The sequence below is a fragment of the Miniopterus natalensis genome, chromosome 2, assembly GCF_054644295.1.
Source record: "Miniopterus natalensis isolate mMinNat1 chromosome 2, mMinNat1.hap1, whole genome shotgun sequence".
Lineage (NCBI taxonomy): Eukaryota > Metazoa > Chordata > Mammalia > Chiroptera > Miniopteridae > Miniopterus > Miniopterus natalensis.
Window position 1 is genome coordinate 78,510,980 of NC_142082.1, and position 26,052 is coordinate 78,537,031.

At 38.8% G+C, this 26,052-nt stretch overlaps 1 protein-coding gene across 1 annotated transcript in view; it reads right to left on the minus strand.

Annotated features, from left to right (window-relative positions):
- NEK5 (NIMA related kinase 5) overlaps nt 1-26,052 on the minus strand; it is a 75,902-nt gene that overhangs the window by 35,471 nt on the left and 14,379 nt on the right. Inside the window, 5 exon segments of the mRNA XM_087813736.1 lie at nt 9,091-9,224; nt 13,635-13,716; nt 13,796-13,996; nt 19,375-19,429; nt 25,849-25,935. Coding sequence (XP_087669862.1) covers nt 9,091-9,224; nt 13,635-13,716; nt 13,796-13,996; nt 19,375-19,429; nt 25,849-25,935 — 559 coding nt within the window.

A 26,052-nucleotide genomic window follows, 5' to 3' on the forward strand; every position in this document is an offset into this window, starting at 1 on the left:
ATAGATACAGAAAAAACATTCAACAAAATCCAGCACCCATTTTTGATAAAAATTCTCAGCAAAGTAGCAATAGAAGGAATATACCTCAACATAATAAAGGCTATATATGACAAACCTACAGCCAACATCATACTCAATGGGCAAAAACTAAAATCATTTCTCTTAAAAACAGGAACAAGACAGGGTTGTTCACTTTCATTGCTCTTATTCAACATAGTACTGGAAGTCCTTACTGCAGTGATCAGAAAAGAAGAAAACATAAAAGGCATTCAAATTGGAAAGAAGAAAGTAAAACTATTATTATTTGCAGATGACATGATATTGTACATAAAAAACCCTAAAGACTCCACAAAAGTACTACTAGATTTCATAAATGATTTTGTTACGGTAGCTGGATACAAAATTAACATCCGAAAATTGATGGCACTTTTATGCACCAATAATGAACTCTCAGAAAAAGAAACTAAAAAAAATACCCTTTACCATTGCAACTAAAAAATAAGATACTACCTGACCTGAGTGGCTCAGCAGTTGAGCATCGACCTATGTTTGAGGAGATCACAGTTCGATTCCCAGTAAGATCACAAGCCCAGTTTGTGAGCTCCATCCCCAGGAGGTGATGTGAAGGAGGTAGCCAATCAATGACTTTCTCATCACTGATGTTTCAATCTCTCTCTCTTCCTTCCTCTCTCTAAAATCAATAAAGACATATTAGAAAAAGAAAAAAAGATACCTAGGAATAAACTTAAACAAGGATGTAAAAGACCTGTACTTGAAAAACTATAGGACACTGGAAAAAAAAAAAATAGAGGGAGCTACAAACAAGTGGAAGAATATACCATGTTCATGGATTGGAAGAATTAATATCATTAAAATGTCCATACTAAAGCAGTCTATAGATTCAATGCAATTCCTATTAAAATATCAACAGCATATTTCACAGGTCTAGAACAAATATTTCAAAAATATCTATGAAACCAAAAAACACCCCAAATAGCCACAGTAATCTTGAGAAAGAAGAACAGAGTTGGAGGGATCACTATACCAGATATCAAACTATACTACAAAGCCACTGAAATCAAAACAGCCTGGTACTGGCACATGAACAGGCATATAGACAAATGGAACAGAACAGAAACCCCAGAAGTCTATCTAAACCATTATGGTCAATAAATATTTGATGAAGGAGTCAAGAACACACAATGAGGTAAAAATAGTCTATTCAATAAATGGTGATGGGAAAATTGGATATGTGCAAAAAAAAAAAAAAAGAAAGAAAGAAACTAGACCACCTTGCTACACCATACATAAGAATGAACTCAAATGGATTAAAGATTTAAGTGCTAGATTCAAAACAATAAAAATCCTAGAAGAAAAGATAGGCAGTAAAATCTCAAGACATTTCTTGTAGTAATATTTTTTCTGACATACCTCCTTGGACAAGGGAAACAGAAGAAAAAATAAACAAATGGGACTACATAAAACCAAAAAATGTTTTTCACAGCAAAAGGAAATCATGAACAAAATGAAAAGACAACCCACTGAATGGGAGAACATATTTGCCAATGATACATCTGATAATGTTAGGGGCAGAAATATTAATCATGGTCTGTCAAGCATGATTTTTAGCTTTAGTTGTAAGAAATATTAATCATGCTCTCGTAACCATGATTGTTCTAGTCTGATTTGAGAAGGCACATTCTAACCTGGCTAAGAGTTGTACACCCTGGGATATGAGAGTTAACTTTGGAATGTGGTCTATCATCATGGGAAGATTAACAGCCTTGTTCCTGAAACAAAGGAATTCCGGAGGCAACTGCCCTGGAGTCCCAGAGGTGCCCACCCTTTGCAACCCTCACCCCACATTGCCTGTAACCTGTTAGCATTATACCTTGCCTACTTCCCCATGCCTGTAATTCCTACTTTCCCATGTAATCTTTGTCTTTCTACCCAATATAAGCAGCTGGCTTGGGGGGAAGTAGAGTAGATATTTCTGGATGACCTAACTGCTCTCCCATACTGCCGACATTATTGGAATAAATGCTCATATACGATTCAATCCTGTCTGTGCTTAATTGGTTCATGTGGTGACAGGAAGCCCAGATCCACTGTTGTCCAGTTTCAATAATGGGTTATTATCCAAAATTTATGAAGAACTTATAAAACTCAACACCAAAAAAAACAAATAATCCAATTTAAAAATGAGCAAAGGACATGAATAGATACTTCTCCAAAGATGTGTCAATACAGATGGCAAATAAACATACGAAAAGATGCTCAACATCACTAATTATCAGAGAAATTAAAATTAAAACAATAACAGATTATCTCATACCCATCAGAATGGCTACCAGCAATAAATCAACAAACAATAAGTGTTGGTGGGTAGTGGAGAAAAGGAAACCCTCATGCATTGTTGGTGGAAATGTAAATTGGTGCAGTCACTGTGGTAAACAGTATGGAGTTTCCTCAAAAAATTAAAAATGGAATTGTCTTCTGACCCAGCAATTCCACTACTGGGAATATATCTAAAGAAGCCTGAAACACCAATTTAAAAGAATATATGCACCCCTATGTTCATTGTAGGATTATTTACAATAGCCAAGATTTGGTACAGCCCAAGTGTCCATTAGTAGATGAGTGGGTAAAAAAACTGTGGTACATTTACACAATCAAATTCTTGGCCATAAAAAGGAAAGAAAGCTTACCTTTTGCAACAGCATGAATGGAGCTGGAGAGTATTATGCTAGCCAGTCAGAGAAAGACATATACCATATGATTTCAGTTACATGTAGAATCTAATAAACAAAATAAACTAGCAAATAAAATAGAAACAGACTCATAGATACAGAGACTAGACTGACAGCTGCCAGAGGTAAAGGGTTTAGGGGGCTCGGTAAAAAAGGTGAAGAGATTAAGAAAAAACACAATAAAAACCAAACTTATATGGGGAAACAAGATGGTGGCGTAGGTAACAGTGGTACCTGCTGCCTCCCACAACCACATCAAAATTACAACTAAAATACACAACAGCCATCACTCCAAACCTCCTGAAATCTACCTGAACAGAAGTCCTACAATGAGGGAACTGAAGAAGCATCGAGACTGGTAAGAGGGGTGGAGATGCAGGCAGATGGGGCTGAATTGTGGAGATGCGGCCACAGTCCCACACCAGGTGCTGCTATTTAAAACCTGAACACCAAAGGGATATCTTGGCAGTGGAGGTTTCCTGGAGGAGCGAGGGGTCCCAGCCCACATCAGGCCCCCAGCCCAGGGTTCCAGGGCCAGAAAGAGATGTCCTCACAACTTCAGGTTGTGAAAACCAGCGGGCATTGTGGTTAAGTGAACAGAGGTTGTGGGAGTCCCAGACAGCTCCTCTTAAAGGGGTGGCACACAGACTCACTCAGACGTGCTCCCTCTAAGCTCCAGCACTGGGTAGCAGCTTGAAAGGAACCTGGGACATTCGGGGAGGAACTACTTGCCTGGAAACAGGATGAGAGCTGGGGGTGAGCTTTCTCCCAGATCTAAAAGCTGACAGGGGCCATTGCTCCTTTGGTGAGCCCTCCCCCCACAAAGCCTGCAGGCAGGCACCATATTTGAATTTCCAGCAACCTGACTCACACCTTTTGACCTGCTCTGGTGATTCCTGGAGACCCCATTCCTCCCTACTTGCAAGCTCATCAAAGCTATTTCCAGTGGCTATTCTATGCAAGTGGCTTCTCTAGTCTCATGCTTAGGACTCTCTTAAAATCTCTCAAACAAGAAGCAGCTGGCTTCAGTATGCCCCATACCTCTCGATAAGTGGCCCCAGGCCTGGCACTAGTGGCAGCCTCCATTTCTTCATAGCTTGGTCTCTCCTGGACACCTCCAAGCCCAGCACAAGTAGTATCCAAGTACAGTTTGCTGTGTAGCTCATGCTGGGTGGCCCTGGGAAAAGCACAGGCAGAGGCTGACTTTGTACCTCCTGGGTGGCCCGAGAGTCAGTGCACCTGGTGGTCAGCCTCAACCACACTGGATTACAACCCTACCACATCCACGAGTGACACACTCAAGGGGTGGATTTGGTGAACACCAAAGCTACACTGAAGTAATCTTGTGCCATAGGGGAGTCTCCAGCATAGAAGCTCTTCGGTTGTAGTTGCAGCTGATCTTCACATCCAACTGGCTTGGGGGTCAATTCCTCCCAGTGACACCAACAGCAACCAAGGCTCAACTACAACAGAACAGTGCACACAGCACACACAAGGGAGCACCTAGAAGGCCCAGCTAAGGGACTGGGGAGGCAGAGCCACTGGACCCTACAGGATACTTACTATACAAAGTCACTCTACCAATTCCAGGAGACATAGCAGCTCTTCTTAATACATAGAAACAAACACTAGGAAGCAGCCAAAATGTGGAGCCAAAGAAACATGTCACAAAGGAAGGAACAGAAGAAATCTCCAGAAAAGAAACTAAATGAAACAGAGCCAAGCAAGCTACTAGATATAGAGTTCAAAGTAATGGTTATAAGGATGCTCAAGGATCTTAGTAAGACTATTAAGGAAACTAGTGAGATCGTAAATGACATAAAAAAGAACCAGTCAAAAATGAAGGCTACAAGAACTGAAAGGAAGAATAATTTACAGGGAATCAACAGTAGAGTAGAGGACGTCAAGAATAAAATCAGCAATTTGGAATATGAGGAAACAAAAAACACCCAACCAGAAATAAGAATCCAGAAATATAAAGATAGTGTAAGGTGTCTCTGGGACAACTTCAAGTGGCCCAACATTCGATTATAGGGGTGCCAGCAGGAGAAGAAAGAGAGCAAGAAATTGAAAACCTATTTGAAAAAATAATTACAGAAAACTTCCCCTACCTGGTGAAAGAAACAGACTTACAACTTCAGGAAGCACAGAGAATCCCAAACAAGAGGAATCCAAAAAGCCCCACGCCAAGACACATCATAATTAAATTAAAATGCCAAAGGTTAAAGACAAAGAGAATCTTAAAAGCAGTTAGTTACCTACAAGGGAGCACCCATAAGACTGTCAGCTGATTTCTCAACAGAAGCTTTGCAGGCCAGAAAGGAGTGGCAAGAAATATTCAAAGTGATGAAAAGTAAGAACCTACAACCAAGATTATTCCACCCAGCAAAGCTATCACTTATAACTGAAGATCAGATAAAGAGCTTCACAGATAAGAAAAATCTAAAGTTCATCACCACCAAACCAGTATTACATGAAATGTTGAAGGGTCTTCTTTAAGAAGAAGCTAATGAACAAAAGAATCTGACAAACAAAACAGACCCAGAAACATTGCAGCATGCAACAGACTGTCTGTCTCAAAGGGAGGAGGGAAGGGGGATGGCAGGCATGAAGAGATTAACTAAAGAATTTATATGCATATATGCATAACCCATGGACACAGACAATAATGGGGTGAAGGTCTGGGGAGAGGGGGAGAGGAAAGTAAAGGGGGGTCAATGGGAGTGAAAAATGGGACACTAGTAATACTTTCAACAATAAAGATAAATTTAAAACAAACAAACAAATAAAAACATTTAGAGACAAAAAACAGTATGGTGATTACCAGAGAGAAAGGGGATGTCAGGGGGTAGAAGAGGATAAAGGAGGGATAAGTGGTGATGGAAGGAGACTTGACTTAGGGTGGTGATCACACAATACATTATATAGATGATGTATTATAGAAGTTTATAGTACAGTAGTTTATCATTTTGCTATGGTGTGGATATAAATTATGCATTATTCATAACTAGTAGGTCAAAAATACTTAGTGAGTATGCCTAGCCAACCCAAGATCTGAAACAATATTGAGTATTATTATTTTCTAATTTTCATACACTTAGTTACAACTTATTGTACTTTATGGAATAATAAATGTACAATTCACGAATTTGGGGGTTTGTGACATTTTATGTTCTAATAAATTGACTAAATACAAATATCACCATGACTTGAAAAAAAGAGGATGCTGAGTTATTGTAATTCTTCCCCAGTAAATACAAGGAATGTTATATAACAGCTGAGACAGACATATTAACCATCTCAAAGCATACCTCACCATCCTTCCCACCAGGAACAGAATGAGAGGAGGAAAACCAGAAACAAACGCTTATCTAAGAGTTGAGTAGAGAACAAAGAGCTGGAAGACAAGAATCAAACCAAATTAACATATAAGAACCAGTCAAGACCTTGTTGCTAAATAACAAAGTAGGGTAAATTTAACCTTCTTGGGGACAAGTCTAGCTACTCAACAGCTGATAAAAAGAAAAAAGAGAGAATAAAAAGGTTAAACTATTGGAAAGACCTAGACCTGGCAGTTGTAAATATGAATAGCCAAAAAAAAAAAAGGCTAAAATTAAAGTTCCCTCACTGAATAAAGTAACATGCTATATTCTTTTTTTTAATGCTATGTGGTTCATATATATGTTAGATTGAGCCACATAGAATTATAGATATTGAACATCTTTACCTTATAAAAATGGCACTCTCATATAGTTCTATTTAAATACTAAACATAAAATTTGATTAGTCTAAACATAAATTATATATTTACTTATAAATCTTTGAAGTATTAAGTAGTTTTCTTAGTTTTATAATTGTACAACCCAAAAGAAGTTACCACTAATTACTTATTGAAAAATGGTTAGAAATAAAGAAAAATGTTAGAAGGAAATACATAGCTTCTTTAGAATTTTCTCTAAAATCCCAAATGACAAGGAGAATCAGAGATGCTTCCTGTGGTGACCCATTCATTTCATTGTATTAGCAGAAGCTTGGAATGGATTAGAAAAATGTCAGTTTGTTCTCCTAACTTAATCCACACTCAGATATTTTAGCTGTTTTTTTGTGTGTGTGTGTTTTCTCTTACAGGTCTGCAACAGAGCATTCTAAATCATAACAAGTTTTAAAAATTTATTTAATAAAGTTAAGCCACATTTTATCAATATGAAGAGAAAGAAATTTAACTAATAGTTCTGAAAATCTATTTATGCACCAACACATTTTTTAAAATGTCTGTATATCAAATAAACACTTAGTAAATATACTTGCAAATGGTCCTCTAATTATACCATGAGACTTCTTTAAAAATACAACTCTTGCCCTAGCCAATTTGGCTCAGTGGTTAAAGCATCAGCCTGTAAAATGGAGGGTCCTGGGTTCGGTTCCTGCCAAGGGCACATGCCTTGGTTGCAGGCTCAATCCCCAGCTCCAGTCAAGCCATCTGCGAGGGGCAACCAATCGATGTGTCTCTCTCACATCAATGTTTCTCTCTCTCTTCCATTCTCTCTGAAAAGCAATGGAAAAAATATCCTCGGATGAGGATTAAAAAAAAATAAAATTCTTCAATTAAAAGACAATAGTCATTTTATTATTTAAATTTTTTATTTTTTCCTTTATTTGTTTGTTAATCCTCACTCAAGGATATTTTTCCCATTGATTTTTAGAGAGAGTGGGTGGAAAGAAAAAGAAGAAGAAAGAAAGAAAAAGAAAGAAAGAAAGGAAGGAAGGAAGGAAGGAAGGAAGGAAGGAAGGAAGGAAGGAAGGAAGGAAGGAAGGAAGGAAGGAAGGAAGGAAGGAAGGGAGGGAGGGAGGGAGGGAGGGAGGGAGGGAGGGAGGGAGGGAGGGGAAAGGGGAAAGAGGAAAGAGGAAAGAGGAAAGAGGAAAGAGGAAAGAGGAAAGAGGAGAGGAAAGAAAGGAAAGAGGAAAGAGGAAAGAGGAAAGAGGAAAGAGGAAAGAGGAAAGAGGAAAGAGGAAAGAGGAAAGAGGAAAGAGGAAAGAGGAAAGAGGAAAGAGGAAAGAGGAAAGAGGAAAGAGGAAAGAGGAAAGAGGAAAGGAAAGGAAAGGAAAGGAAAGGAAAGGAAAGGAAAGGAAAGGAAAGGAAAGGAAAGGAAAGGAAAGGAAAGGAAAGGAAAGGAAAGGAAAGGAAAGGAAAGGAAAGGAAAGGAAAGGAAAGGAAAGGAAAAGGAAAGGAAAGGAAAAGGAAAAGGAAAAGAGCCAGCCGGGCGTGGCTCAGCGGTTGAGCGTTGACCTAGGATCCAGGCGATCAGGGTTTGATTCCCGGTCAGGGCACATGCCCAGGTTGTGGGCTTGATCAATGACTGTCTCATCATTGATGTTTCTATCTCTCTCCCCCTCTCCTGTCCTCTCTCTGAAATCAATAAAGATATATTTAAAAAAAAAAGGAAAGAAAGAAAGAGTGAGAGAGAAACATCGATGTGAGAGAGACACACAGATTGTTTGCCTCCCCCATGTACCCCAACTAGAGCTGGGAATCAAACCCACAACCCAGATACATGCCGCCAGAACCTTTGGTGTGCAGGCTGATGCTCTAACCACTGAGCAAAACCAGCCAGGGCTTTAATTTCTTTATTGATTGAATTTAGAGAGAGAGAGGGTAGGAGAGAGAGAGAGAAACATCAATTTTTTGTTCCACACTTCCATGCACATTGGTTTACCTTGGTATGTCCCCTACCAGGGATTGAACCCACAACTTTGGGGCACTGGGACAATGCTCCAATCCGGAGGATGCTCAAACCAACTGAGCTGCCCAGCAGGGCTAACCATTTTACTATTTATATACCTGAAGCATTTCATTAGCATGAACCAAAAGATTCAACACTCTGCTGAAGTGTATTAAAATAACTACGCATAAACAATCTCTAGGAAAAAAATAATTATATAATAAAAAATTCCCAATGATATATACCATCATATTTAAGAGTATGAAATGCATAATGTTTCTGCTACTATGCTACTCACTTGTCTTATATGGAAACTTTATTTATTTAAAATAAATTAGAAGAATTTTAGTTATAAAAAGAAAACTAATATATAGAATACTTGTAAGAAAATATAGAATTGTTTTTAAAAGTTTAACAACTAGAATTTGTCCAGTGAAGTACCACTCTAATGCTCATTACAGAAAGATTTTATTATAAGTACAAAACTAGTGGATTCCAAAGTAATGAGCTTGTACCACATAAACATGTGTAAGTAGGTCTGTAGAATATACTATCTGCTAAAAAGAAAACAAACAAAAACAAAACAAAACAAAACAGAAAAAGGGTTTAGTACAACTTACAGATATGGGCTTCTGGTCTCCAGCTGGTGGTCTCCATTCATTTCTATATATTATATCCTTCCTTGCAGTTTGCACTGATATTCTTGATCTTGGTAGGTACTTACCCTGGAATCTCATTTTCTGTATTTTAGAATCTTATTTAACCAAAATAAAACAACATCGATTTTTAAAAATTGTTACATGTTTAATACTAATACTTGCATGAGTATAATCAAATAGCACATTTCCTAGCACAGTAAGTTTACTTTACCCAGAGACATTTATTCCCAGTGAGAAAAGTACTGATGAAAAAGTATTATGCATTTTCTTTGAATGGAGAAAACCATTTTTCCAGGATCTCTTTACATATTTCTAGTAATACATGATACTATTTTTTTTTTAAATTAAAAATTATTGTTAACATTACAGAAACAATATGCGTAAGGTAATGGCACAAGTAACTAAACACAATCATCACAGCTTGGATTACCAGGCCGCACCATTCATGTCACACTGTTGTTTGAAATATATGAGTAAGTTTTCTAATGTGTTTTCTTTGTCTCCATCAAAATTTGTTCTTGTTTTCCTCTTTCCTATATTAGACATGTGGACAATGCACTTTCTCTCATCCTGTACTTACCTACTTTCTAAACATTCTCAATCTAAACCAATACATAACATATAAAGGGGTTAATTCATTCATTCTCCCTTTATAACTTTCCTCAATTTTAATTTCTCTACCACAGTGGATAGTATTTCACTATCAATGATACCTTAGGGAGATTTTCTATTCCTCGTCCTTTAAGTTCAGACTTTTGGTATGCCTCAATCCTGCTTGTTTTACTTTCACAACATCAATTGAATTAGTAATTTTCCCTTCTTTAATCTCTCTCGCGCTCTCTTGCTCTCCCTCTCTCTCTCTCTCTCTCACACACACACACACACACACACACACACACAGCACTTCATCATGTCATCAGCTGATTCCTGACACTAATTTTTTTCCTACTTATCATTACCATGCTTTTTTCAGTGGTCACATAGTTGAGTTTCTCCAAGTTCCTAACTTCAGCTCCAATGGGTTGTTCCAAGAGAATTCTTTTTATTTATTTATTTATTTTTGTTTAAAATATTTGAGATGTCCCTTTTTCTCCCCAATGACCCATTCCATCCTGTCCCATCCCCTTCCCCAGTCCCTCTCCCAACCATTGTCCTTGTCCTTGGGTTGTGCATATATGCATATCAATTCTTTGGATAATCTCTCCCACCCGCCCACCTGCCCTCCTCCACCTCTCTGACATTCATCAGTCTGATCTATGCTTCCATGTCATTGAATCTATTCTGTTCATCAGTTTATTAAGTTCTTTAGATTCCACGTATAAGCAAGATCATGTGATGTTTGTCTTCCTCTGCCTGGCTTATTTCACTTAGCATAAGATTCTCCACCTCCTTCCATACTGTCCCAAATGGTACGAGATCCTTCTTTACAGCTGAATAGTATTCCATGGTGTAAATGTCCCACAGCTTTTTTATCCACTCGTCTACTGATGGGCACTTGGGCTGCTGTTTCCAGTTCTTAGCTATTGTAAACTGTGCTGCTATGAACATAGGGATGCATATATTTTTTCTGATTAGTGTTTCAGGATTCTTAGGATATATTCCTAAAAGTGGGATCACTGGGTCAAAAGGCAATTCGAATTTTATTTTTTTAAGAAACCTCCATACTGTTTTCCACAGTGTCTTCACCAGTCTGCATTCCCACCAGCAGTGTACTAGGGCTCCCCTTTCTCCACATCCTCACCAGCACATGTCGTTTGTTGATTTGTTGATGGCAGCCATTCTGACAGGTGTGAAGTAATACCTCATTGTGGTTTTAATTTGCATCTCTCTGATGATTAGTGACGTTGAGCATTTTCTCATGTGTCTCTTGGCCATCTGTATGTCCTCTTTGGAGAAGTGTCTATTCAGGCCCTTTGCCCATTTCTTAATTGGGTTGTCTTCCTCTTGCTGAGCAGTATGAGTTCTTTGTACACTTTGGAAAGTAGGCCTTTATCAGATACATCCTTGGCAAATATGTTTTCCCAGACCGTGGGGTTCCTTTGTATTTTGAGGCTCTTTTCTTTTGCTGTGCAGAAGCTTTTTAGTTTGATATAGTCCCACATGTTTATTTTTTCTTTTGTTTCTCTTGCCCTAGGAGATGTATCAGTGAAAATTCCACTGCCTGAGATTTCTGTGACTTTACTGCCTATGTTTTCTTCCAGGATCTTTATGGTTTTGTGACTTACATTGAAGTCTTTCATCCATTTTGAGTTTATTTTTGTGTATGGTGAAAGCTGGTGGTCTAGTTTCATTTTTTTGCATGTACCTGTCCAATTTTCCCAGCACCACTTATTGAAGAGACTGTCTTTACTCCACTGGATGCTCTTGCCTCCTTTGTCAAATATTAACTGACCAAAAAGGCATGGGTCTATTTCTGATGTCTCTGTTCTGTTCCATTGATCTATATGTCTGTTGTTGTACCAATACCAGGCCATTTTTATTACAATGGCTTTGTAGTACAGTTGGATGTCTGGTAATGTGATCCCTCCCACTCTGTTCTTTTTTCTCAAGATGGCTGCAATTTGGTGTCTTTTTTGGTTCCATATAAATTTTCAAAATGTTTGTTCTAAGTCTGTGAAATATGCTGTTGGTATTTTAATAGGAATTGCCTTGAATTTATAAATTACTTTGGGTAGTATGGACATTCTAATGATATTAATTCTTCCAAACCATGAGCATGGTATATTCTTCCACTTGTTTATATCTTCATCTATTTCTTTTTTCAGTGTCCTATAGTCTTCCTGAGTACAGGTCTTTTACATCCTTGGTTAAGTTTATTCCTAGGTATCTTATTTTTTTAGTTGCAATGGTAAATGGTATTTTTTTTTAGTTTCTCTCTCTCTGAAAGTTCATTGTTGGTGTATAAGAATGCCATTGATTTCCTGATGTTGATTGTGTTTCCAGCTACCTTGCCAAATTCATTTATCAAATCTAGTAGTACTTTAATGGAGTCTTTAGGGTTTTCTATGTACAATATCATGTTATCTGCAAATAATGACAGTTTTACTTCCTCCTGTCCTATTTGGATACCTTTTATGTTTTCTTCCTGTCTGATAGCTGTGGCAAGGACTTCCAGTACTATGTTGAATAAGAGTGATGAACACTCTCTGGTGGACATCCCTGTCTTGTTCCTGTTTTTAAGGGAAATGGTTTTAGTTTTTGCCCATTGAGTATGATGTTGGCTGTAAGTCTCTTATATATGGCCTTTATTATGTTGAGGGATGATCCCTCTATTCCCACTTTGCTGAGAGTTTTTATCAGAAATAGGTGCTAGATTTTATCAAATGCTTTTTCTGCATCTATTGATATGATCATATGATTTTTGTCCTTCATTTTGTTTATGTGATGTATCACATTTATTGATTTGTGGATGTTGTACCAGCCTTGCATCCCAGGAATACATTCCACTTGGTCGTGGTGTATGATCTTTTTAATCAACTGCTGGATCTGGTTTGCTAGTATTTTAGTGAGGATTTTAACATCTATGTTCATCAGGGATATTCACCTGTAATTTTCTTTCTTTGTAGTATCTTTATCTGGTTTTGGGATTAGGATGATGCTGGCCTCATAAAAAGAGTTTGGGAGTTTTTCCTCCCCTTGAATTTTCTGGAATAGTTTGAATAGAATAGGTGTTAATTCTTCTTTGAATGTTTGGTAAAACTCGCCTGTAAATCCATCTGGTCCAGGACTTTTGTTTGCTGGGAGTTGTTTTTTTTTTATTACTCCTTCAATTTCATTAGTTGTTATTGGCCTATTCAGGTTTTATGCCTCTTCTTGGTTCAGCTTTGGAAGGTTGTATGCTTCTAGGAATTTGTCCATTTCCCTCATGTTGTCCAATTTGTTGGCATATAGTTGCTCATAGTATTTTCTTACAGTCCTTTGTATTTCTGTTGGGTCGGTTGTTATATCGCCCCTTTCATTTCTGATTTTATTTACTGCCCCTTTCATTTCTGATTTTATTTATTTGGGTCCTCTCTCTTTGTTTCTTAGTGAGTCTGGCTAAAGGTGCATCAATCTTATTTATCTTTTCATCCAAGAGAAGTCTTAATTGCCAGCCAATCCTCACTATTCCAAAAAATAAGCTTCATTTCCTCATCCCATGTCTGTCTGTGAATCCTCTCTTACTCTCTATACCTTCCTCACACAAAAGTTAAGTTTGGATTCTACCTCTTCATACAACTCTTCATTAGCAAATCCATTGCTTCATGAAGTTTTTCTGACTAATGAGAAGAGAGGAGATGATTCCTCCAGGTCATACATGAGCTAGATATATAGGCACATCCACTAGTCACCACTGGAAAAGATGATTTTTTTCTCCTGCAAATATTGTTCATGTTTTTTTAAATATCCATGTTCAATATATTTGGTGAGATTTTCCCTGCTAATGTTGTCACCCATATATTATAACTCATTATGTGAGATACACGTAATAAGTATTTTTGATTGCATAGTTAAATCATTCTTACCTTGGACTATCTTCCCAGTAGACTGAGAAGCTGATGATCTTGCTCTACCTATTAGGGTGTGATTGAATTCTTCTTGAATAACCTAAAACCAAACACAAGTGTCAAGAGCCTGCTAACTGAAACCTCTGTCAAAATCCAGACAGAATCACCTCAGAACTCACCTCAGGGGTCAAGTATTTGGCAATAAGATTCTCTAAAAAGGGTCTTTTCAAAATTGAATTAATAGATGGCCGATCTCGGGGAGATACTTTAAAAAGCTGTGATATCAAGGACTGTAGGTCACAGGAAAACCTTGGAGATACTGGGGCAAAATGTGCCTGACAAATCTTCAGAACCAGTTGGTGTAAGTTGTTACCCTCAAACTGGAAGGACAAGGAATAATAACACTAAATTAGGAGACAATTCAATACTAGTATTTAAAGTAATATTAAGAAACAAAATAATGTTTAAAGTTCAGTTGGAAGTACCATGGTCCACCCTAAATTGTTTTCATCAACTAACATTTCATGAGGAGATATTGTAGGCAGTTACTCAATGAGCTGTCATGTTATTTAAAACAATAATTTTTTTATTTTATTTTTTCTTATTATCAAAATAATATTTATGCATTCTAGAAAACTGGAAGGTACAGGAAATTTTAAATTGGTAGAAAAAATATGTATAATTTCACCACCCAGAGGTATATTTCCTCCTAGCCTTTTTCAAAATTAATGTTTATTTTATAGAGTTGAGGGCATAATGATATGAAATTTTACATCTTGCTTTTTAAATTAGCATAACACAAACACTTCCACAAAAATTCCTCATAAACCAGAAACACTTTAATAGTATAAAATCTTCAGTTATTTACACTTATAGCCGTGTATTATGTAAGAATGTTTCAGTCAACCATGATCTGCATACACAACAATGGTCCAATAAGATTGTAACAGATTATAAGCAAAATATTTCTTTGAAATGTTGAGAGAGAAGGCTGAACCCAACTACGATGTTGATGTTACTACTAGCTTTGGGTGGTTTAAATAGATGAGGAGGCTCAGCGTGCTGTCCACCTGCCCTGTGCCTATCCATGGCTTGGAGTGGGCAATGGAGCAAGGGGTGTGAACTGGGGGGTAGGGGTGCCCAGGAACAGACCTCCTGCCGACCCACGCCTACCCTTACACACACACATGCATGTGTACACACACTTTATCTTTTATATCTTATTTTTATTGTAGCTTTTTTATGTTTAGATGTTTAGATACACAAATATCATTGTGTTACAATTGCTTACAAGATTCATTACAATAGGACCAATAGGCTATACCATATAGCCTAGGTGTTTAGTAGACTGTAGCATGTAGGTTTATGTAAGTGCACCATAATGTTCACAGCACAACAAAATCACCTACGATCGCATTTTGTAGAATGTATCTCTGACATTAAGTGATGCATGACTATAATAAAAATGTTCAGCAGCAAGGTGTGGCAGTAAAGATGCAGGTTTTAGTAAGATACTTACTAGCTGTGTGACCTTGGACAATAATGATGATGATGATGATGATGATGACAGCTGTGTAGAAAAGAGTTAACATAGCAGGCTACAACTGCTATCCTTAGAAAGGCCTACTTACAATATTGGCCACTGGCTGATATCTGGGAACTTAGATTTCAGGAGAGTTCCCACCATTCCCTAAATGTTAAGTGGCTCTCTCTGCCTACACTACTGTTTATATAAACAATATGTTTATGCTGAGCACCTGCTTTCTTCCTACGAGTCTGGAAGTTTGGTACATGCCAGACGGAGGGTGCCTACATGACAGGTCTGCAGTAAAAACCTGGGCACAAATCCAAGCTGGTGGCAGGCTGAGTAGAAACTACACTGACACTCTTCCAGGACCAAACTGGAATTACAACTAAAATAGAGAAAAACCATCCTGAATAATCAACTGAAGACTAGCTGAAGAGCACCCTCATAACCAAGGAGGAAAAGTGGAGACCACATAGAGACTGGTAGGAAGAATGGAGGTACAAGAGGGTTGGATACACAAACCCTCAGGTCCCACAGGTCCAGAAGATTATCTCAGCTGTGGGGGGTTCCCACTGAGAACTCTGGGGCCTAAACCCCAAGCTGGGCTTCTAAGCCCAGAGCACCAGAACTGAGAAAGGTACCCACATAACATCTGGCTGTGAAAAGCAGCAGGGTTTCTGTCTGTCAGGGAGAAATGGCTGGAAATGCAGGCACCCTCTTAAAGGACCTCACCTTCAGCTATGGCAGAGGGAGGGTGGAGTGGATTGGAGCAGTGTGAGAGGGATCTGGGGTTTCAGGCTCTGGAGACAGAGCTCAGAGGGTGGCTATCTAGATTCCTGTGCTGACTCATTCCCCCATACTGCAGAAGACATCCTTCTCAGGCAGACCTTTGCCAGCCAGGCAGCTTTTGCCTGGGGGGAAGGAATTGCCCCATCCTCTTGCTCTCACTTGTGGAGTCTACAGACAGGTTCATTAACAGATTAAGATCAATCAGCCGGCAGGGAGAGGCAAACCTCTGGGAGCTTTGAATCTTTACCTGATCTGCTTCTGGACCCTTGCTTTGGAAAAGCAGACTTTGGTGTGCATCTTGGTCCTGTCCAAATGCACCCATCCCCAGCAGAGGGAACAACAAGCCAGCCCAGCAGAGGGAACCACAAGCCATGGGCTGTCAATAACTCCAAACAGGTACTCAAGGCCAGTAACAAAGAGCATTTGACAGTGGCCTGCACCAGAGACCATACAAATGACTGGGAGACCAAGTAGATCTACCTAATACAAACAGGCAGCCAAAATGGGGAGACAAAAACAAGCCCCACAGGAAAGAACACAAGAAGTCTCCAGATGAAATGGAGATAAGCAATCTATCAGATATAGATTTCAGTCTCTAAAAGAAATGGAGATAAGCAATCTATCAGATATAGAGTTCAGAATACTGAGTGTAAGGATGCTCAATAGCATGAGAAAAGATATAGAAACGATGAAAAATGATGAGTCAGAAATGAAGAATGACACTGCAGAAATAAAAAATACATTGGAAGGAATAAACAGCAGATTACAGGAAGCTGAAGATCAGATCAGCAAATTAGAAGACAAGGTAGAAAAAATCACTCAGGCAGGGATCCAAAATAGAAAAAACAATTAAAAAACAGGACAGTTTAAGGGATCTGTGGGACAACATGAAATGTAACAATATTCAAATTATAGGAGTACCAGAATAGGGAAAGAATAAGCAAGGGATAGAGAATTTGTTTGAAGAAATAATAATGGCCGAAAACTTCCCTAACCTGGTCAAGGAAAAAGCCACCGAAGTTCAGGAGGCACAGAGAGTCCCAAGCAAGAAAAACCCAAAGAGACCCATGCCCAGGAACATCATAATTAAAATGCCAAAAATTCAAGGCAGAGAGAGAAACTTAAAGGCAGCAAGAGAAAAGCAATCTGTTATCTACAAAAGAGCTCCCATAAGGCTGTCGGCTGATTTCTCATCAGAAACTACAAGCCAAAAGGGAATGGCATGAGGTATTCAAGGTAGTGCAAACCAGGGTCTGAAACCAAGACTACTCTATCCAGCAAGGCTATCATTCAAAATAGTGAAATAAAGAGATACCCAGACCAAAAAAGGCTAAACGAGTTTATCTCCCCCAAACCAGCATTGCAAGAAATGTTAAAAGAACAGCTGTAATAATAAGAAATATAGAGAGAAACCTAGGCATAAATAATTAAAATAGTGCCTGGCAGGGCGTGGCTCAGGGGTTGAGCATTGACATAGGATCCAGGAGATCGAGGTTCAATTCCTGGTGGGGGCACATACCTGGGTTACAGGCTTGACCCCTGTCTGGGGCATGTAGGGGGCAGTCGATCAATGACAACTCTTTCATCATTAATGTTTTTTTCTCTCTCTCTCCCTCTCCCTTCCCATCTCTGAAATCAATAAAGATATTTTTTTTAAAAAAAGAGTTAAAATGGCAATAAATAAGGACCTATCAATAATAACCTTAAGGACTTTAAGGGAGAGATCAACAGCAATACAGTCATACTAGGGAACTTTAACACTACACTGACTTCACTGGATAGATCTTCCAAACAAAAAGTCAACACAGAAACAGTAACTCTAAATGGCACACTAGATCAGATGGATTTAATTGATGTTTACAGAACATTTCACCCCAAAGCTACAGAATATACATCCCTCTCAAGTGTACATGGGTCATGTTCAAAGATAGACCACATGTTAGGACATAAAACAAGTTTCTACAAGTTCAAGAAGATTGGCATCATATCAAGCATCTTCTTGGATCATAGTGGCATGAAATTAGAAATCAACTAAAGCAAAAACACTCAAAAACATTCAAACACATGGAGGCTAAATAGCATGTTATGAAACAATCAATACCAAAGTGATCAAGAAAGAAATCAAAGACTTCCTGGAAACAAATGAAAATGAACACACAACAACCCAAAATCTATGGGACACAGCAAAGCATTCCTGAGAGGGAAGTTCATAGCAATACAGATCTACCTCAAAAAGCACGAAAAGTTTTTAATAAACTATCTAACTCTACAACTTAAAGAATTAGAAAGCTCCCCCTGTGAAGCCATCCAGACCAGGGCTATTGTTTACTGAGAGGGTTTTTTTATTACTGCTTCAATTTCATCAGTTGTTATTAGCATAGTCAGGCTTTCTGATTCTTCCTGATTCAGTTTTACATGATCTCATATGTGGAATCTAATAAACAAAATAGACTGAGGAACAAAATAGATCCAGAGACATAGAAGCATGGAACAGGCTGATGAATCTCAGAGGGAAGGGGTGTGTGGGGGGGGTAAAGATTAATCAAAGAACTTATGTGCATATGTGTATAACCCATGGACACAGACAGTAGTGTGGTGAAGGCCGGGGGGGGGGGGGGATGTGGGGTGGAGGACTCAACGGGGGGGAAAAGGGTGACATTTGTAATACCTTCAACAATAAAGATAATTTTTTTTAAAAAAGATTTAAAAAACAACAACCCAGGCAGTGCATCCCTAATGAGCATCCGTGGCAGGTAGTATTTCACATGTGTTGTCACAGGTTGTTGCTGGAGGAATTAGAGCATCCTGTGTGACTACTGGGAGAGGCTCTTGGAAGCTTATGCCTGGTAACTACAGATTTCACCTCATGCAACTTTTCCTTTGCTGATTATATATATACACAGTGTATTTATTTATGTATTTATTAATCCTCACCTGAGGATATGTTTAGAGAGAAGAAGGGAAAGAGAGAGAGACTGATGTGAAAGAAACATCAGTCTATTACCTCCCATTCATGCCCTCGACCAGGTATTAAACCACAACCTACCTAGGTATATTCCCTGACTGGGAATCAAACCTGAAACCTTTTGGTATATGGGAAGATGCTCCAACCAACTGAGCCACTCAGCCAGGGCTCACACATTTTAGTTTTAATGAAAATATGCTACATATACTATTCTCCAACTTGGAATTTTTACTCTATAATATAGCTTGGATAGCTTTCCATGTCAGCATATATAGATCTATTATTCTTTTTAACAGCTATAGCTATGCACATAATTCTTTTGTATTTATTTTTATTTTTTTCCATCACCATTTTCCCCCTTTTCCACTTAATTTTTAACAAGTGAATAATATCAAACATTAACCTTTTTCTTTCAGAAGATAATATTATTTATATAGTTTCAATAGTTCAATATTAATTTGACTTAACATACTTACAGGATGCTTGAGTGTGCAGAGTTCATATAAAACACAGCCAAGGGACCAAATATCCCTGGAGGAGATAAGAGTTTACATGCCAAAAACATATCCATAGTTCTTAATAAAAGCCTTATTCTAACAGTGCTTTATAGTTGTGAATCTTTACATTTTTATATAGGTTGACTAGTTTTTTGAAATGTTTTCAGATACATGATCAATTCTTATTCTTACTAACATAAGAGGTAAAATAAAAACAATTTGTAGTTTTGTCAGAATCCTAAAGAAAAGGTATACAAATATGCTACCATCTGATGGCTCAATATTTACTTCATCACTTGCTCAAAGAAAATGTGTATGAAAGTTTGAGCACTTGGCAGAGGAAGGCAGGACTCAAACATGAATTTATTTTGATTCAAAGGGTAAAATTTGGTTGATTTAACAAGGTATATTCTACTCAAGACTACTGACAGAACCAAAGGCATATTAAGTGATGAACATAGTATTTGGTACTCAATAAACTTGGAAAATGTGCTTATAATATATGACTAAAGACTTGCTCTTTAGTACTTAGTATTAATATGTGATTGATTTAATAAGGAGTTACCTTATAGAACAAAAAGCATAAATATAAAAGATAAAAAAAATGTGTAATGAGAATTCCAGGAAATAAGGTGAGACAGGCCAGTAAGCCAGGATAAGTGGAATAGGGAAACTGAGACAGATAGCTGAACAAAATGGCTGAGCAATTTATAACAGATACAGGTCACCTCCCTAGAGATAATATCTAGACCTCGTTGTATTTCAGCTGCAGGCCCAGAAAAGCAGCAAAACCAGGTGGGTGACCACCAGGACCAGCTGCAGTGACTGATGACCCCCTGCCCTGGCACTGATCAATCAGTGGAGATCTTGACCTTGAAAGAGCACACCTAGAAAACTGATGAATATTCTGCTGAAATCCTGCCCTGAGACCTCGCCTAAAAGTCCCTGCCTGTAAGAGAGTGATAAAAGCCTCAAGACAAAAGACCCAGAGCTTGCTCTCTCTCTGGTGAGCAGCCAGCCACTCCATTCCCTTTCCTCTCTTCTTCCATCTTTTCTTCCCTCACAGGCACACATCTCCTAAACTCTGAGTCCCCATTAGACTTGCAACCAGGGCAGCAATAAGCAGTGGCAGCTCATTCCAGGCTAATCGCCTGAACCTCTCCCCAAGCCCCCCTTTTCTTTGAATTCCCTGAGAGCTAGGGCAGCCAGGCCTAGGCTCTCCTTTTGCTTCTTCTATGCTAAACTTCCTTGTTTCACTGTCTCCAGCTTTAATAAATGTTTCCTCATAGTCACCTGGACTCATGTTGTGAAAATTTTCCTTCTCAAAGTCAAGAATCAACACACTACCAGCTGGCCATAGGCAGACCTCAAGGCCAGGTCCTCTGTTTGGTAACAAAGGTAGTCAAAGAGTCAAAACACTAAGGATTCAGGAAAGTGAGGTAAATGGCTCCACTATTTAGCAACACTTCCTTTTAGTGTGTGCAGGAAGGGCAGAGAGATATACTAAAGGCTTGAGTACAAAATAGGTAGGGAACAACTAGTTTCTAGACTTTTTCTAGAGTTTCTAGAAACTCACTGACCACTTTCTACCACCACACAGAATTTTTTGTCTTTACCTAGTCTACCCTAGGCCCAAACTCCTCTTCTGTCCCAGAGCCCCCTTAATGGCCAGTGTGGGGAATTCATGTGCCTACAGAGGTCCTGTGGATGAAAAGGGGCCACATATTAAACTAGACAAGCTCAGAGGAGGCCTTTGTGGCAGCCTTACAAACTCAGAGGCCAAAATTAACTGGATAGGATGGTCTAAAATTAAAATTTTTAACCTAAAAGCAGTTTATGGTGGGTAGTCATGTCCTAGGCTAGAATCTTCCTTGACAAAAGTCAGTCTTTACCTTAATTGAGCTTATCTATTGTCTTTTTGAATCTATGAAACATACCTTTGGAATATCAGGGTAATATCCCTTTTTCTGGACCCCTCCGGGCACAACTGCCAGAGCAGAGACCTCACTGTTAATTGTTGACTGTTAACTATCCTGTACCCACATATATAAAAGATATATGTCTATCAATTTACCTTTCATCCAATCCCATAGGTGTTCACCCCCAACCTTTGCTTTCTCCCGCCTCCCTAATCTATCACCAGTGGATTTCATGTAACTCAATTACATCTTGTCTTTTGATGAAATGTATAAAATAAGGTGCAAGACTGTCATTCTATGGAGCATTTTCTTAATCCATTGAGATTTTGCTTCTCAGAAGTTGTCATCAGTTTAGTTCAAATAAACTAATAAAAATTCTCTACAGGTTTGAACATTTCTTACATTGACAGTCCCTCAAATAAAGCCTCCCTGTGTGTGGTGAGAACTGTGATGAACCTGGGAATAATTTCCTGGTCTAGCCGAGGCAGCTGATAATTGCTAAAATCTAATTATCAGAAGCAGCAAGTCAACATATTTGAATGTTGACCCAAATTCTTAAAAAACAGCATGAGGTAACAAAACAGTGTTGCTAACCTAGGGCTCTGGGCCTGCAGCAGCACTAAACTCTGCTCTGGACAGCTTGTGCTTCCTACCCAGCCCTACACTAGCTGCATTCCTGCTGATCTGGAGGCCAAACCCTACTGGTGCCATGGGTTAACTCACAATCAAGCAAATAAATAAATGCCTGTTCTTTTGTTATGCAGAGGAATGTTTACTATTATTTTTGTAAATTTCTAATAACTGGGATTTGCCTTCCATTTATCTTTCAAAGTCAAATGCCACATATCCATTGGGTATTTTCCTAAACAAATGGACAGTTAACTCCCAAAAGGAATTCCGTCTTTCTGCTAGACCAACTGGTTCAAATGGCAGCCAAGCTTTGAAAAGTGAAATTTTTTTCCTTCTCCTTACATGACAGTAAAACCTACCTCATCTTCATCTTTTATCACTACGTATATTAATATTACTCCTGAGAAGAAGACTCTGTTATGACATGCATAAAAACTAGCTGGGTTTTTAAAGGTGGAGGACACCTTAAGGATTACCTAGCCAACATTCTTGTTGTTAACAGGTAGGGGAACTGAGGCTCATAGAGGTCAACTGAGTTGGTCAAGCTGGTGACAGAGCCAAGTGTGGGGAAGGAAGAAACTTTCCTCTACCCTCAAGGTTCTTTCAGGTGGTCTAATAATTAAATCTACATGAGGCCAATTAACAAGAGAAAATGGCCAAAGTTAATTATCTATGTACATATGGGAACCCTGCAAACATGAGATGTTCGGAGACAGAAAGGGGAAATGACATATGTATGACATTCTGAGCTAAGGATGAGGTAAGGTACCTTGAGACTTCAGGGGGGAGGAAAGTCACTACAGGATAATAACATAATTTGAGTAATTAGAAGTTTGTCCTGCCCTATAGACAGGTCAAAAAGGTTATCTCTGATAATTTCTTATTATAGGCAAGGTCCCTAATTTAAATTCTTCTAAGTAATTAACGGCGTAGCAGGAGTTTCTCTTGAGCCCACATGGTCTTGGTTACCTTTAGCTCAAAAATAATCCACATACCACAGAAGCACATCTTGGTGTGACTCATTTGGAACTCCCATGTAAGACTAGGATTCTGAGCTCCTAATCTAGTGCTTTGTCACCAGACCACCTTGCCTTCTATCTTGCCCACCTACAATACTTTTCTGCAATAAAGTAAATAGTGCTTATGTTGGCGGTGGTGGTGTAGGGTAGGTAGCTAGTTATTGACATGAGAAAGATAGGTAGTTAATAATATAAGGAATAAATCAAAAGGGAACTAAATAATCTTAATAAACTGGGAAGCAGAAGTAGGTAACAGAATTCCATCTAGTTTACTGGTGAACAGACTTATTCACACACTCCAGGAAACTTAATCCTCAAAAAGAGATAGAAACCTCCCCAGAGGTGCTGAAAGTCCAGTACCAGAGGGAGGGGAGGAAATTCCTCTGCTCCACATGCACAGTAGGAACGAGATGATGGAACAAAACTTTTGGACATGCACAATGGGAGTCCAGGTGACAAAACAGAGAGGCAGGGCCTAGCCTGGGAACAATCGGAAAGGTCATAGGATTGGACAGAGGACATGAAACCCCAAGAGAATTTACTGGGAGGAGGACCAAATCCAGGCCCAGGAAAAGTTAGGAATTTGGTTTGGATAGTTTGAATGGATCTTTGTCCTTTACCTGAACCAAGGAGATATATGACGATTAACAGGAGCCTCGTGGCAGTGCTTTAGAGCTGCCCACTCTCTCCGTCCCTGAGGGTGTATTAATTCCCCTTAATTCACAATAAAATCTTGCCATCACCTTTAAACTCCTCCACTTGTGTGCATTTGGAATTCCTTTCTCACATCACCGCAAAAGAACCTATCACATTCACTGGGAACAGCACCAAGTATTAGGTTGGTGGGGTCAGACCAGACCTGGGTTCAGCAATCTCAATACTTGAATTCTGGCTAGGAAACAATTCAGAGCCAAGACTCAAACTATAAGAGAACATTTATTTAGAAAATCATAGAGGTAGAAGTAATTTGTAGAAGAAATGGGCTTAGGAAGCAAGTTATAGAGGCAAAGAAAGGGCCTTTGGAGCTTAGAAGTTTGGAAGGTAAAGGTGATGTACCTGGGAGGATGGGGAAGGAAAGGGCGTGCTCCATGGAGAGAAAGCAAACTGGGTCCTCCATCCTAAGGATTTTTGTTGTTTTTAAATCCTCACCCAAGCCTTAGCCGGTTTGCTAAGTGGTTAGAGCACTGGTCCTCAGACTGAAGGGTCCAGAGTTCAATTCTAGCCAAGGGCTCACACCTCGGTTGCAGGCTCGATCCCCGGCCCTGGTCAGCACTTGAGCGGGAGGCAACCAATCCTTCCACTCTAAAAAGCAATGAAAAAATATCCTCAGGTGAGGATAAAAAAAAAAAAAATCAAGGAAAAAAAGCAAGGAAAAAATATCCTCAGGTGAGGATAAAAAAAAAAAAAATCCCCAACCAAGGACTTGAGGACATGCTTAGAGGAGAGAAAAAAACACATTAATGTGTGAGAGAGAAACATCAATTGACTGGGGATCAAACGAGAAACCCAGGTTCCTGACTGGGAATCAAACCAGCAACCTTTCAGTGCACAGGATGATACTAAATCAGCTGAGCCCCTCTGGCCAAGCTTTCCTAAGGCCTTTAAGGGTGGAGAATTTAGAGGATGTCCTAGGGTACAATCTCAATAGACTATTCAGCATGCAGTTGGGTCTTGATGTCAGCTGTGGCTGGTGGTGTTGCTTTTCTGGGCCTGGAGCTGAAATACAACTGAGGCCTAGATATTATCTCTAGGAAGGAAAGGTCAGGGGGTCTAAGCTGTTTGAGCAGTGATATGCTAGGGGAGGAAAGGTCACCCTGGGACAAGGTCATACCCTACAATTGTCCATTGCTAGGCACCGGGGCTTTCCACCCTGACGACCTTCTGTACCTAGCATCGTCCTCACTCTGCTCATGTCTAACCACACTTAGAAGGTATTGGTGTGGAGAAAAGGAGTTCAGAATAAGCATCTCCAGATGTGACTCAGTGGTATACCGATTACTTTGAGCTAAAGGCAACTTTATCCACAGGCTCAAGAGAAATTTCTGTTCCTCCCTTGAACTACTTAGAAGAACTTAAATTAGGAGCCTAGCCCATAATAAACTATTATCAGAAATAACTTCTTTTGACCTATCTACAGGGCACGGAAAACTTCTATTTACTAAAGGTCTGCTCTTATCATCTTGCAAGGATCCTCTGAAGCCCCTAAGACACCTTACTTCATCCCTAGCTCAGAATGTCTTAGATACCCATATTTCCTTTCTATGAACCTCTCCTGCATGTGGGGTCTCTGACTCTCATATATGGGGGTTCCCGTGCATATGTATTAAATTATGTTCTTTTTTAATTAAAAATTTTTTTTAATTTATTTATTTTAGAGAGGGGGAGGGAGAAAGAAAAAAAGAAATATCAATTTGTTGTTCCACTCATTTATGCATTCATTGGTTGATTTTTTTATGTTCCCTGACTGGGAATCGAACCCACAGACTTGGAGTATCAAGATGATGCTGTAACCAACTGAGCTGCCCTGCCAGGGCCTGGTTATTTTCTCTTACTAATCTGTCTCATGTCTATTTGATTATTAGACCAACCAGAAGAGTTTTGAGGGTAAAGTTTGCTCCTCTTCCACAGTATGAAAATCAAATACACAGACAGATGTCACAATGACTAGAATTTTCAACAGTATCATTTCTCTCACTTGTATCTTTAAATAAAGAAAATTTGCTATTTTCTAAATAAGTTCAAAAGCTTCTGGGAACAGTGAAGTGGCTAGAGACAGTCACTGACATACTCATTTCGCACATGAAAAAAAAAATTACAAAAGTACCATAAGAAAGAGAACCCATCAGATTTTACAGAAATTTTCAAACCAAGAGTCAGCCACTCACGTTTTATTGTTGTAGGGTTTATTCTGACAAATCTCTGGAGACAGGTAGTAAGGTGTCCCAACATAAGTTTGAGCAAGTTCCATGGAACTAGTAAGTTATATTAAATAGTAAAATAACATGGTTTATTATTGGAGTATGAAAAGGCTTAAGATATGAACATGCAAGAAAAAAGTATAAAAATGAATAACAAAATTTGATGCATGC